Below are 15,000 nucleotides of genomic sequence, written 5' to 3'. Positions count from 1 at the left end.
CTCAAAATTCATTTCGCCATCCATACCTCATGCGCACAACTCTATCCATAGCCCACGCTCGCAACATTACAACATTTTGGAACTACTATTCCTTCAAACATACCATTTTTTTTTTTTTTTTTTTTTTTTTTTTAATTTTCCAAAAGAAGGAACAGAGAAGGGGGCCAGGTGAGGATATTCCCTCAAAGGCCCAGTCCTCTGTTCTTAACGCTACCTTGCTATCGCGGGAAATGGCGAATAGTATGAAAAAAAAAAAAAAATATCATCAGGGGATACATATATATATGCCTGGGATATGCCAGAAAGTGTAGTGTGTCTGCCAGATGTGTGTGAGTACATGTGTCCTGGGACATGATGGTTCACGTGCGTCCCAGACACATGTCCCGTGACCCCGTCCTGGGACGCTAAGATGCCCGTCTCACAAAGCCGTCATGGGCGGATATCCGGCCTCTGGCGTCCGGACCTCCGACCTTATGAACGATATAGACCACTTGGTCGTGGGGTATGTGCGTACAGAGGTACACACGCGCGTGCACATGAAGACAGGGTACACATGTAAGGCTCACATTCATACATACCTACATGTGTACGTATCACATATATCCTTACATACATACATACATACATACATACACTCATGATATTACACATCACTGTACTGTACAGTGTGTGTGTGTGTGTGTGTGTGATGTGCTTGTGTATATGTGTGTATATGTGTGTATGTGTGTATGTATATGTATGTGTGTATGTATGTGCTTGTGTATATGTGTGTATATGTGTGTGTGTATGTGTGTGAATGTGTGTGTGTGTGTGTGTGTGTGTGTGTGTGTGTGTTGTGTATATATGTGTGTGTATGTATGCATGTGTATATATGTACGTGTGTACAAGCCAGGTAGATAACATATTTGCTTGGTCATCATGACATCAGACATCCGGGATCCAGCCTCACACAACACCTGTTGATCTTCATGTTGTTCAAAACATCTGCGCTACACAAAGTAGCAGGGAAAGTTACCTCGCGAGACTTGGCCCCCTTCCGCTGTGTCATCTCGGAGAGGCGGAATCCGGTAACACCGGGCGATATGTCGATACGTACATACGCAGGCACTTCCATGTATGTATGTGTGTATGTATGTATGTAGGTTAGACACGTCAACACGACCCCGTTACGGCGAACGTAAACGTAAACAAGTTCGTGTTCTGTTTACCCTCGTGTGTGTTTGGTAAGGGGGGGGAGGGGGGTGTTCATGTGGGGGGGGAGGCGTTCGTGTTTCTGGGTTTGTTTACACGAGTTGTTTAGGAGGGGGGGGGGGGGGGCGTGCTGGGACAAACGTTTAAGTCGTGGTAGAAACGTTTATGTGAATTTAACGTTTGTTTTTGTTGTCACAGTTAACCACGTTTGATTATAAACGTTTATGTGAAGTAACCTTTTTTGTGTGTGTCTAAAGCAACGTTTGATAGTAAACGTTTATATGAATTGACGTTTTTTTTGTATGTGTCACGGGCAAAAACGTTTGATAGTAAACGTTTCTGTGATTTAACTTATTTTTTGTCAGCCAAAATGATTGATAGTAAACGTTTTATGGGCAACGTTTTTGGTCAGGCAAAAACGTTTGATTGTAAACATTTCCCAAATTACTTGACCTTCCAGCTCAATGTTAATGATTAGCACCAAGAATATATATATATATATATATATATATATATATATATATATATATATATATATATATATATATATTATATATATATATATATATATATATATATATATATATATATATAGAAGAACAGAAAATGATGGCCAGGTGAGGATATTCCTTCAGACGCCCAGTCCTCTATTTCTTAACGCTACCTTGCTAACGCGGAAATGGCGAATAGTATGAAATAAATACATATATATATATTATATATATATATATATATATATATATATAATATATATTATATATATATATATTATCCCTGGGGATAGGGATTAAGAATACTTGCCACGTATTCCCTGCGTGTCGTAGAAGGTGACTAAAAGGGGAGGGAGCGGGGGGCTGGAAATCCTCCCCTCTCGTTTTTTTTTTTTTAATTTTCCAAAAGAAGGAACAGAGAAGGGGGCCAGGTGAGGATATTCCCTCAAAGGCCCAGTCCTCTGTTCTTAATGCTACCTCGCTAACGCGGGAAATGGCGAATAGTTTAAAAGAAAGAAAGAAAGATATATATATATATATATAATATATATATTATATATATATTATATATATATATATATATATATATATATATATATATATATATATATATATGGCCTAGTGTGTTTTTATAAAGCAGTTTTCGTTTTCTATTTCTGTGAAACATGCCGTTTTCTGCATCGTAATGCTCACTCCGTTCTCTATATCATAGACCGCTCCGTTTTCTCTTATTTTATAACTTACTGTTTTCTGTAATATAAATCACCAGTTTCTGTCTCTTAAAGCTTATTTACCATTTTCTATTTTATAAAGTCCCCATTTTCTGTATTCTAGAGCTCGCTGACCGTTTTCTGTGTGAAAAGGTAGCATTAGGAACAGAAATCTAATGTTTTAGGGCAACCACGGCGCAGGGTCTGTTATCCTCCGTAGAATAGATGACCTTACTGTGCCTGGACACAAGGGCGAGAGTTGGTCGTATGGCGGAATGCTGGTTTACGCACCTGACGCTTCTGCGGTGGCGGGACAATTTTCGCGGGGATTTACTATGGTGGTCGGTGCTTCCTGGTTCGAAGTTGGCGAGGTCTTATTTCGCGAGGGGGTGTACACACCTGTTTGTACTGTACGGGGAGGGGGTTGTACACTGGTGGGGGTCCCATCTCTTGTACTGTACGGGGAGGGGGTTGTACACTGGTGGGGGTCCCATCTCTTGTACTGTACGGGGAGGGGTTGTACACTGGTGGGGGTCCCATCTCTTGTACTGTACGGGGAGGGGGTTGTACACTGGTGGGGGTCCCATCTCTTGTACTGTACGGGGAGGGGGTTGTACACTGGTGGGGGCCCCATCTCTTGTACTGTACGGGGAGGGGGTTGTACACTGGTGGGGGCCCCATCTCTTGTACTGTACGGGGAGCGGGTTGTACACTGGTGGGGGCCCCATCTCTTGTACTGTACGGGGAGGGGTTGTACACTGGTGGGGGCCCATCTCTTGTACTGTACGGGGAGGGGGTTGTACACTGGTGGGGCCCCATCTCTTGTACTGTACGGGGAGGGGGTTGTACACTGGTGGGGCCCCATCTCTTGTACTGTACGGGGAGGGGGTTGTACACTGGTGGGGGTCCCATCTCTTGTACTGTACGGGGAGGGGGTTGTACACTGGTGGGGGTCCCATCTCTTGTACTGTACGGGGAGGGGGTTGTACACTGGTGGGGGCCCCATCTCTTGTACTGTACGGGGAGGGGGTTGTACACTGGTGGGGGCCCCATCTCTTGTACTGTACGGGGAGGGGTTGTACACTGGTGGGGGCCCCCATCTCTTGTACTGTACGGGGAGCGGGTTGTACACTGGTGGGGGCCCCATCTCTTGTACTGTACGGGGAGCGGGTTGTACACTGGTAGGGGCCCCCATCTCTTGTACTGTACGGGGAGGGGGTTGTACACTGGTGGGGCCCCCATCTCTTGTACTGTACGGGGAGGGGGTTGTACACTGGTGGGGCCCCCATCTCTTGTACTGTACGGGGAGGGGGTTGTACACTGGTGGGGCCCCATCTCTTGTACTGTACGGGGAGGGGGTTGTACACTGGTGGGGCCCCATCTCTTGTACTGTACGGGGAGGGGGTTGTACACTGGTGGGGCCCCATCTCTTGTACTGTACGGGGAGGGGGTTGTACACTGGTGGGGCCCCCATCTCTTGTACTGTACGGGGAGGGGGTTGTACACTGGTGGGGCCCCCATCTCTTGTACTGTACGGGGAGGGGGTTGTACACTGGTGGGGGCCCCATCTCTTGTACTGTACGGGGAGGGGGTTGTACACTGGTGGGGCCCCCATCTCTTGTACTGTACGGGGAGGGGGTGGAATGGTGTACGCGATGGGGCAGTGGCGCGTTTTGGGGCGCATGACACAAGACCAAGGGTTCGACTCCCTCGCTTGCTCCCCCCCCCCCATTCCTACCTTGCGTGTAAGCCATGCTGGTCTACCATACCTCTCCTGATATGCTCCTGTGTCTTACCTCTCGACATACCCGAGATATGCTCCCCTGTTGATGTATGCTCAGATATGCTCCTGTTCTTATCTGTTATCCAGCGAGTTCTGTTGTTCTCCGTGTGTTCTGTGTTTGTTTATATTGTTACAGGGGATGTTATATGATTGTAATATATATATATATATATTTATATATATATATATATATATATATATATATATATATATATATATATATATTTCTCTCTTGTGTCTCCCTGATGATGTGATGATTACACGAAAGTGCGCTTGGGAACTTATTGTGTTTCATTTTCCCCTTGGTCTCTTAGGAATATATATATATATATATATATATATATATATATATATATATATATATATATATATATATATATATATATATATATTATGATACTTGATGGCTGTTTCCCACGTCAGCGAGGTAGCGCCAGGAAACAAGGCGAAGAAAGGCCTATCTACCCATATATACATAAACGCCCATACACGCACATGTACATATGTACATACATATACACAGACATATACATATGTACACATGTACATCTTCATACTTGCTTGCCTTCATGCAACTGTTGTACGTACGTTTGGTAAATGGCGCATGTTGGAGTTCTTGACAAATTTAAATATTACGAGGTGGGAGGGGGGGGGGCAGTGTCAACAGGTGGGTTTGCTCTGTCAACAGGTCTGTTGGTCTGTCAACAGGTGGGTTGGTCTGTCAACAGGTGGGTTGGTCTGTCAACAGGTGGGTTGGTCTGTCAACAGGTGGGTTGGTCTGTCTACAGGTGGGTTGGTCTGTCAACAGGTGGGTTGGTCTGTCAACAGGTGGGTTGGTCTGTCAACAGGTGGGTTGGTCTGTCAACAGGTGGGTTGGTCTGTCTACAGGTGGGTTTGTCTATCAACAGGTGGGTTCGTCTATCAACAGGTGGGTTGGTCTGTCAACAGGTGGGTTCGTCTGTCAACAGGTGGGTTCGTCTGTCAACAGGTGGGTTTGCTCTGTCAACAGGTCTGTTGGTCTGTCAACAGGTGGGTTGGTCTGTCAACAGGTGGGTTGGTCTGTCAACAGGTGGGTTGGTCTGTCTACAGGTGGGTTGGTCTGTCAACAGGTAGGTTGGTCTGTCAACAGGTGGGTTGGTCTGTCTACAGGTGGGTTTGTCTATCAACAAGTGGGTTCGTCTATCAACAGGTGGGTTCGTCTGTCAACAGGTGAGTTCGTCTGTCAACAGGTGGGTTCGTCTGTCAACAGGTGGGTTCGTTTATCAACAGGTGGGTTCATCTATCAACAGGTGGCTTTGTCTATCTGTAACAGGTGGGTTCGTCTATCAACAGGTGGGTTCGTCTATCAACGGGTGGGTCCGTCTATCTGTAACAGGTGGGTTCGTCTATCAACAGGTGGGTTCGTCTATCAACAGGTGGGTTTATCTATCAACAGGTGGGTTCGTCTATCAACAGGTGGGTTCGTCTATCAACAGGTGGGTTCGTCTATCTGTAACAGGTGGGTTCGTCTATCAACAGGTGGGTTTATCTATCAACAGGTGGGTTCGTCTATCAACAGGTGGGTTCGTCTGTCAACATGTGGGTTCGTATGTCAACAAGTGGGTTCGTCTATCAACAGGTGGGTTTGTCTATCAACAGGTGGGTTTGTTTATCAACAGGTGGGTTTATCTGTCAACAGGTGGGTTCGTCTGTCAACAGGTGGGTTCGTCTATCAACAGGTAGGTTTGTCTATCAACAGGGGGGTTCGTCTGTCAACAGGTGGGTTCGTCTATCAACAGGTGGGTTGGTCTGTCTACAGGTGGGTTTGTCTATCAACAGGTGGGTTTGTTTTTCCAGAGGTGGGTTTATCTATCAACAGGTGGGTTCGTCTGTCAACAGGTGGGTTAGTCTATCAACAGGTGGGTTTATCTGTCAACAGGTGGGTTTGTCTATCAACAGGTGGGTTCGTCTATCAACAGGGGTTCGTCTGTCAACATGTGGGTTCGTCTGTCAACATGTGGGTTCGTCTGTCAACATGTGGGTTCGTCTGTCAACAGGTGGGTTCGTCACAACTGGTGGGTTTGTCTATCAACAGGTGGGTTCGTCTGTCAACAGGTGGGTTCGTCTGTCAACAGGTGGGTTGGTCTGTCTACATGTGGGTTTGTATATCAACAAGTGGGTTTATTTATCAACAGGTGGGTTTATCTATCAACATATGGGTTCGTCTGTCAACAAGTGGGTTTATCTATCAACAGGTGGGTTCGTCTGGCAACAGGTGGGTTCGTCTATCAACAGGTGGGGTTTTTTATCAACAGGTGGGTTTATCTATCAACAGGTGGGTTCGTCTGTCAACAGGTGGGTTCGTTCATCAACAGGTGGGTTCGTCTATCAACAGGTGGGTTGGTCTGTCAACAGGTGATTTGGTCTGTCAGCAGGTGGGTTTGCCTATCAACAGGTGGGTTGGTCTGTCAACAGGTGGGTTTGTCTATCAACAGGTGGGTTCGTCTATCAACAGGTGGGTTCGCCTATCAACAGGTGGGTTCGTCCATCAACGGGTGGGTTTATCTATCAACAGGTGGGTTCGTCTGTCAACAGCTGGGTTTGTCTATCAACAGGTGGGTTTTTCTGTAAATATGACATGCACAAGGACTTTGGAGGCACCTACATTCTTTTGTAGGGAGTTTGGAGGCACATTGGCTTTGTCGATAGATGGGTCTTTGGAGGTATCATGGAAACACATAGAGGGAGTTTAGAGGCAGTTAGAACCTTAGAGATAACGTGATTTTTGGAGGAATATAGACCTTGGAGGCAGGGGGACCTTGGAGATAGATAGGATCTTGGAGGCATATAGACCTTGGAGACAGGTGGGGTCATGGAAGCAGGGGGGGGTCCTTGGAGATAGATGGGGTCTTAGAGGTATATAGACCTTGGAGATAGATGGGGGTCTTGGTGGCAGGGAGAAAGGACCTTGGAGATAGATGGGGGTCTTGGAGGCATGTTAGAAGAAACCTTGGAGATAGATAGGGGTCTTGGAGGCAGGGAGAAGGGACCTTGGAGATAGATAGGGGTCTTGGAGGCAGGGTAGAAGGGACCTTGGAGATAGATTGGGGTCTTGGAGGCAGGGAGAAGGGACCTTGGAGAGGGATGGAGGTCTTGGAGGCAGGGTAGAAGGGACCTTGGAGATAGATAGGGGTCTTGGAGGCAGGGTAGAAAGGACCTTGGAGATAGATGGAGGCCTTGGTGGCAGGTAGAAGGTACCTTGGAGATAGATAAGGGTCTTGGAGGCAAGGAGAAGGGACCTTTGAGATAGATTGAGGTCTTGGAGGCAGGGCGAAGGGACCTTGGAGATAGATTGGGGTCTTGGAGGCAGGGTAGAAGGTACCTTGGAGATAGATAGGGGTCTTGGAGGCAGGGAGAAGGGACCTTGAAGAGAGATGGGGGTCTTTGAGGCAGGGTAGAAGGGACCTTGGAGATAGGTAGGGGTCTTGGAGGCAGGGTAAAAGGGACCTTGGAGATAGATGGAGGCCTTGGAGACAGGGTAGAAGGTACCTTAGAGATAGATAGGGGTCTTGGAGGAAGGGAGAAGGGACCTTGGAGATAGATTGAGGTCTTGGAGGCAGGGCGAAGGGACCTTGGAGATAGATGGGGGTCTTGGAGGCAGAATAGAAGGTACCTTGGAGATAGATAGGGGTCTCGGAGGCAGGGAGAAGGGACCTTGGAGATAGATGGGGGTCTTTGAGGCAGGGTAGAAGGGACCTTGGAGATAGATGGGGGTCTTGGAGGCAGGGAGAAGGGACCTTGGAGATAGATGGGGTCTTGGAGGCAGGGGAAGGGACCTTGGAGATAGATAGGGGTCTTGGAGGCAGGGGAAGGGACCTTGGAGATAGATGGGGTCTTGGAGGCAGGGTAGAAGGGACCTTGGAGATAGATAGGGGTCTTGGAGTCAGGGTAGAAGGGACCTTGGAGAAAGATAGGGGTCTTGGAGGCAGGGGAAGGGACCTTGGAGATAGATGTTGGTCTTGGAGGCAGGGTATAAGGGACCTTGGAGATAGATAGGGGTCTTAGAGGCAGGGTAGACGGGACCTTGGAGATAGATGGAGGCAGGGAGAAGGGACCTTGGAGATAGATGGGAGTCTTGGAGGCAGGGTAGAAGGGACCTTGGAGAAAGATAGGGGTCTTGGAGGCACGATAGAAGGGATCTTGTAGATAGATGGGGGTCTTGGAGGCAGGGTAGAAGGGACTTTGGAGATAGATGGAGGTTTAGGAGGCAGGGAAAAGGGACCTTGGAGATAGATGGGACTCTTGGAGGCAGGGAGAAGGGACCTTGGAGATAGATAGGGGTCTTGGAGGCAGGGTAGAAGGGACCTTGGAGATAGATAGGGGTCGTGGAGGCAGGGTAGAAGGGACATTGGAGATAGATAGGGGTCTTGGAGGCAGGGAGAAGGGACCTTGGAGATAGATAGGGGTCGTGGAGGCAGCGTAGAAGGGACATTGGAGATAGATAGGGATCTTAGAGGCAGGGAGAAGGGACCTTGGAGATAGATAGGGGTCTTAGAGGCAGGGAGAAGGGACCTTGGAGATAGATAGGGGTCTTGGAGGCAGGGTAGAAGGGACCTTGGAGGGACCTTGTAGTCAACCCCTATCCATTGATCAATTCCGCTGTGTGATCGCTCGTGTGCCAGCCTCTCTCTCTCTCTCTCTCTCTCTCTCTCTCTCTCTCTCTCTCTCTCTCTCTCTCTCTCTCTCTCTCTCTCTCTCTCTCTCTCTCTCTCCGCTTTCTCTTTGGAACTCCGCATTCTTGCCGTACCCTCCGGCTTGCGCCCATTACGCTGTACTGGAATATAATGTATATATATATTAATATATATATATATATATATATATATATATATATATGTGTGTGTGTGTGTGTGTGTGTGTGTGTGTGTGTGTATTTATGTGTATTTATATATTTGTATGCTACATTTAGTTTCTCTTTGATAGTTTAATATATATATATATATATATATATATATATATATATATATATATATATATATATATATATATATATATATATATATGGTGTTGACCAGCCATTCATGTGTTAGTGAACGATGGTTGTTGTGGGTCGAGTTGCCACCTCGTATATATAAACCTTCATTAAAACCATGCCCAGAGCGTGGGTCCATATCGCCCTCCATATACACACACGTGACCATTTATATAAATTAGGACCCGACCTAATTATCGAGGTGGGTTTAATGGGATAATTAATTGGGTAAAGAAATAATTTCAATAACGGGTAACTGGTGTCGTGTCTGGCGAGCGTTGGCAGCCAGGGATGTTTGCAGACGACGGAGGGTCAGTGTGTGTCGAGCAGTGGTGGAGGGAGGACGTGCCGCTCCGCTCCGGGTGCCCTGTGTTCTTACCTCACCAGGAGGAGAGAGATATATATATAAAAACGTTCCTTTATATTTAACTGACGAAGATTAACGCCATGACGTTAGTGACCAGGACCCACGAGCCCCCCTGCTCGTACATCATCCCTAAAGGATCATATATAAATTGATAGTTTATATTGAACGAGGCGTTTAAAAGGAAAAATTAAAAAGGGAAGAAAAAAAGAGAAAAAAATTGGTGAAGACATTTTAAACGCAATGTTGGATTTCCCCGTGGTGGGACGGTGGGGATTTCAACGGTGTTTGGGATAGTGATCCCACAATGTTTGGGATGGGGTGTCCCACCGTGGCCTGACCTCAAGACAGAGAGAGACACTTCGTCCAATCAGCGTCATGGAGAGGTTAAAGGTCATCAAGGAGACCATGGGTCAGGTCAGTCCAATTTAAGGAGGGGGGGGGGGGGACTGTGGTCTTCGTGGTCCACCGCCCGACCATATATATATATAGTATATGTGTGTGTGTGTGTTTCTTATGACTTGGCTCTCTCTCTCTCTCTCTCTCTCTCTCTCTCTCTCTCTCTCTCTCTCTCTCTCTACATATATATATATATATATATATATATATATATATATATATATATATATATATATATATATATATATATATGTCTCTCTCTCTCTCTCTCTCTCTCTCTCTCTCTCTCTCTCTCTCTCTCTCTCTCTCTCTCTCTCTCTCTCATTCCTTCCCCCTCGTGACCTGTCCATGGCACGAGGTGGTGGGGGAGGTTGAAAACTCTCCTCAACCCCCTCCCTCCCTCCCTCCCCCTCGATATATGATTTATGACGTCACGTGTGTGAGTATATCGTGAGTGGGAGGGAGGGAGGGGGGTGAGTAAGAGGGGGGGGGTGGTGTCTGTCATGAGGAAGGTGTCATGTCTGCATTATGAGAGACATGAGGCACATATCAGGATGATATGAGGACGTGAGTAAGATATGAGTCATGTCTCCTAAGATGAGTCATGTCTATCGGAAGATGAGTCGTGTCTATCGTAAGATGTGTCATGTCTATCGTAAGATGTGAGTCATGTCTATCGTGAGTAAGATGTGAGTCAAGTCTATCGTAAGATGAGTCATGTCTATCGGAAGATGAGTCATGTCTATCGGAAGATGTGTCATGTCTATCGTAAGATTAGTCATGTCTTTCTTGAGTAAGATGTGAGTCATGTCTATTGTAAGATGAGTCATGTCTATCGGAAGATGAGTCATGTCTACCGGAAGATGTGTCATGTCTATCATGAGTAAGATGTCAGTCATGTCTATCGGAAGGTGTGTCATGTCTATCGTGAGTAAGATGTGAGTCATGTCTATCGTAAGATGTGAGTCATGTCTATTATCATGAAGTGAGTCATCTCTCCATCGGGAAGAGACATTCACGTATCGTGAGTGAAGTGAGTCATGTTTGTGTCGTGAGTGAGATGAGTCATATCTATCGTGAGAGGTGTGTAACATGAGAGATATGAGTCACATCTACCATGAGAGGTGAGTCACGTCTGTAACATGAGTCACATCTACCATGAGAGATGAGTCACGTCTGTAACATGAGTCAGATGAGTCACGTCTGTAACATGAGTCAGATGAGTCACATCTGTAACATGAGTCAGATGAGTCACATCTGTAACATGAGTCAGATGAGTCACGTCTGTAACATGAGTCAGATGAGTCACGTCTGTAACATGAGTCAGATGAGTCACGTCTGTAACATGAGTCAGATGAGTCACGTCTGTAACATGACTCAGATGAGTCACGTCTGTAACTTGAGTCAGATGAGTCACGTCTGTAACATGACTCAGATGAGTCACGTCTGTAACATGAGTCAGATGAGTCACGTCTGTAACATGAGTCAGATGAGTCACGTCTGTAACATGAGTCAGATGAGTCACGTCAGTAACATGAGTCAGATGAGTCACGTCTGTAACATGAGTCAGATGAGTCACGTCTGTAACATGAGTCAGATGAGTCACGTCTGTAACATGAGTCAGGTGAGTGACATCTGTAACATGAGTCACGTGGGTAACATGAGTCACATGGGTCGGATGAGTCACGTCTCCAGCATGAGTAAGACATGTCTACCTCATGTCATTAAGGGTCAATCTTAACAGTGATGGAACACGTCTTGTACCGACGTGAGTCATGTCTACGTCACGTCTGTACGTTTTTTTCAAAGTCATGTTGTGAGTGACGTCACGATGTTTCCCCCTTGACATTATATCGAGGTCAAGAGACTTGAGGAAAATAAGGTAATGCTTAGTAGGAAATAACCCACTGTGTTTAAACCCCCTTGCGTTTAAATCCCATTGTTTAAACCCCCTGCGTTTATATACCCCCTGTGTTTTAACCCGCCTGTGTTTAAATCCTGTGTTTAAACCCCCTTTGTTTATACTCCTGCGTTTGAATACCAGTTTAAACCCCCTGCATTTACATCCTGTGTTTAAACCCCCTGCGTTTATATATCCCCTGTGTTTTAACCCCCTGTCGTTTATTATACTCCCTGTTGTGTTTAAACCCGCCGTTTGTTTAAACATCTTCTGTGTTTAAACCCCCTGCGTTTATACTCCTGCGTTTGAATACCAGTTTAAATCCCATGTGTTTAAACCCCATGTTTTAACTTGTATTTAAATCCCTTGTGTTTAAACCCCCTGCATTTAAATCCCTTGTGTTTAAACCCCCATGTTCTAACCTGTGTTTAAACCCCTAGTGTTTATACTCCTGCGTTTAATTCCAATTTCCTTAAACCCCCTGTGTTTTTTCCTTGTTTAAACTGTTGGTTACAAAATTCTTATTTTTTTCTCTAAAATAATTAAATTTTTCTATTTCTTTCTCTCTATGAAATCACAAATTTTCCCTTTGGATTTCTCTCGGGTGAAAAAAAAAGAAAAAAATAACGCCCAAGTTACTTCTATTTTAAGCCCTGACATGAATTGGCTGATTGGATTAGTGTCACGTGACACCTGATCTCAAGAGCCAATTTTTAGCACGGCTCTGTGTGTGTGTGTGAGTGAGTTGTTGACCACTCGAGAAATTGGGGGAAACAGAAAACGCGAATTGGGAGGGTTGAAATTGGCAGTCATCATAAATCTAGTCATTTTAATTTGGTTAATAAACTTGTCTTCAGGGAAATTGAAAAAAAAAAAAAATGTGTGTTTCTGGAGACGTGATTTTTTAGGTTTTCATTTGCTAAATTTTTATATTTTTAAAGAAATTATTATTATTATTATTATTATATTATTATTATTTTATTATTATTTTATATTATTATTATTATTATTATTATTGTTATTATTATCATTATTATTATTATTATCACTATTATTATTATTATTATTATTATTATTATTATTTCTCAGTCATAATGTATATATTTCCACCACAAACTTGTATTCATTTTATTCTTTCATTTTGTACTGTCCAAACCTATACAGATTTTATGTTGTGAGTAATACACCACGTAATATGTATGTAGATCCCCTCTATCTAATGGCTTATATAATTATATATATATATATATATATATATATATATATATTTATATGTGTGTGTGTGTGTGTGTGTGTGTGTGGTCTGTTTGTGCACTTATATGTGTATAGATCCAGGTATCAGAAACATTACAATATATATATATATATATATATATATATTATATATATATATATATATATATATTATATATATATATGATCTAGTACATGTTTCATCTTCCCTGTATATCATCAGACTCTTCCCCATCTCATTCATGCATCCCTGACGATAATGATGTGATTAGGACACGAAAGTGCACTTGTGAACTTAACGCGTCTTCTCGCATCTTTTTCTCCCCATCTCTCTCTCTCTCTCTCTCTCTCTCTCTCTCTCTCTCTCTCTCTCTCTCTCTCTCTCTCTCTCTCTCTCTCGTGGGCTATCCAGCGAATGTCCTTGCTCTCTCTCTCTCTCTCTCTCTCTCTCTCTCTCTCTCTCTCTCTCTCTCTCTCTCTCTCTCTCTGGCGCGCGTGTGTGTCCGTCTGTGTTCCTCTGAGATATATATATATATATATATATATATATATATATATATATATATTATATATGAGAGAGAGAGAGAGAGAGAGAGAGAGAGAGGAGAGAGAGAGAGCCACACTCTCCCTCGTAGCACAGACATACAGCTGGCGTCGTCAGCTGGTCAGCTACGTGCGTTGGGAGAAAGTATTAAGAAAAGATGTTACTGCCTCAACCAACCCCCACACACAGCCCCACACACAGCCCCCCACACCCCCCACACCCCCACACACAGCCCCACACACCCCACACACAGCCCCACACCCCATGTTTTGCCCACCCCCACACCCTCCACACACCCCCAGGCCACTTGGTGTCCCTTGGGGGGGGAGGGGGGAGGCAACGCTAAGGGGAGAGAGAGAGAGAGAGAGAGAGAGAGAGAGAGAGAGAGATCTGATTGGTAGATGTATGTAGATGGACATTGGTAGATGTAGAGGCGAAGGATACAGGTAGATGATGGATACATACGTAAGTATTTGAATACAAAGATGGAAGCAGGTAGATAGATACATAGGTAGATTGAGGTAGATGTTAAGGTAGACAGACAGGTAGATATTTAGATACACAGGTAGATTGAGGTAGATATTAAGACAGGTAGATTAATGTAGATATTTAGATAGAGAGACAGATAGCTTGATATAGATATTTAGAGAGATAGAGAGATAAAGATAGATATTTGGACAGACAGACAAGTTAAGATAGATATGTAGACAGACCTCGATAGATAGATGAATAGATCGTACCACGTAAACCTTGAGAATGAAGAAACCCCGTTAATCTCAGCTATTGTGAAATGTTCGCTTTACGGGGGCTGCCGATGAGTGTGCCGTCCGGATTAACGGGTTTGCACTTCCGAATACCGGGGTTGCTGTCCGGATTATCCGGGTTCCGCGCCGGATTACCGGGGGTAGCTTTCCGGACTACCAGGTTGTTGATATCCGGATTACCGGGGGTAGTTTTCCGGACTACCAGGTTGTTGATGTCCGGATTACTGGGGTTGTTGTCCGGATTACCGGGGTCGTACTATCTAGGAGAAATATGTGAATAAATCAGTGAAATAAATCAGTTACCTTCATAAACACATGGAATGTTATTTATCATGAGCATCACAACGTAATAATCATTGGTAAATGATAATTGTATAATTGATAATAATTTGTGTTTTTACTGTGGGTAGAAAGTATTTTGAATTATATAATTAGATGATTAGCCTATTATATTATGCATCTGTCTGATGTCTTAAATCGCCCGGAGGGTTAATATATATATATATATATGTGTGTTTTTCTTTCATACTATTCGCCATTTCCCGCGTTAGCGAGGTAGCGTTAAGAACAGAGGACTGGGCATTTGAAGGAATATCCTCACTTGGCCCCT

General features: G+C 44.6%; 1 protein-coding gene across 1 annotated transcript in view; it reads left to right on the top strand.

The window, feature by feature from the left end:
- Positions 1 to 9,791: 9,791 nt before the first annotated feature.
- DAAM (disheveled-associated activator of morphogenesis-like protein) overlaps positions 9,792 to 15,000 on the top strand; it is a 113,171-nt gene continuing 107,962 nt past the window's right edge. Inside the window, 1 exon segment of the mRNA XM_071688108.1 lies at positions 9,792 to 9,967. Coding sequence (XP_071544209.1) covers positions 9,929 to 9,967 — 39 coding nt within the window. The 5' untranslated portion in view covers positions 9,792 to 9,928.

This window comes from Panulirus ornatus, chromosome 45, assembly GCF_036320965.1.
Source record: "Panulirus ornatus isolate Po-2019 chromosome 45, ASM3632096v1, whole genome shotgun sequence".
NCBI lineage: Eukaryota > Metazoa > Arthropoda > Malacostraca > Decapoda > Palinuridae > Panulirus > Panulirus ornatus.
Note: the sequence above shows the minus strand (reverse complement) of the source record. Positions and strands in the feature narration are given on the sequence as shown.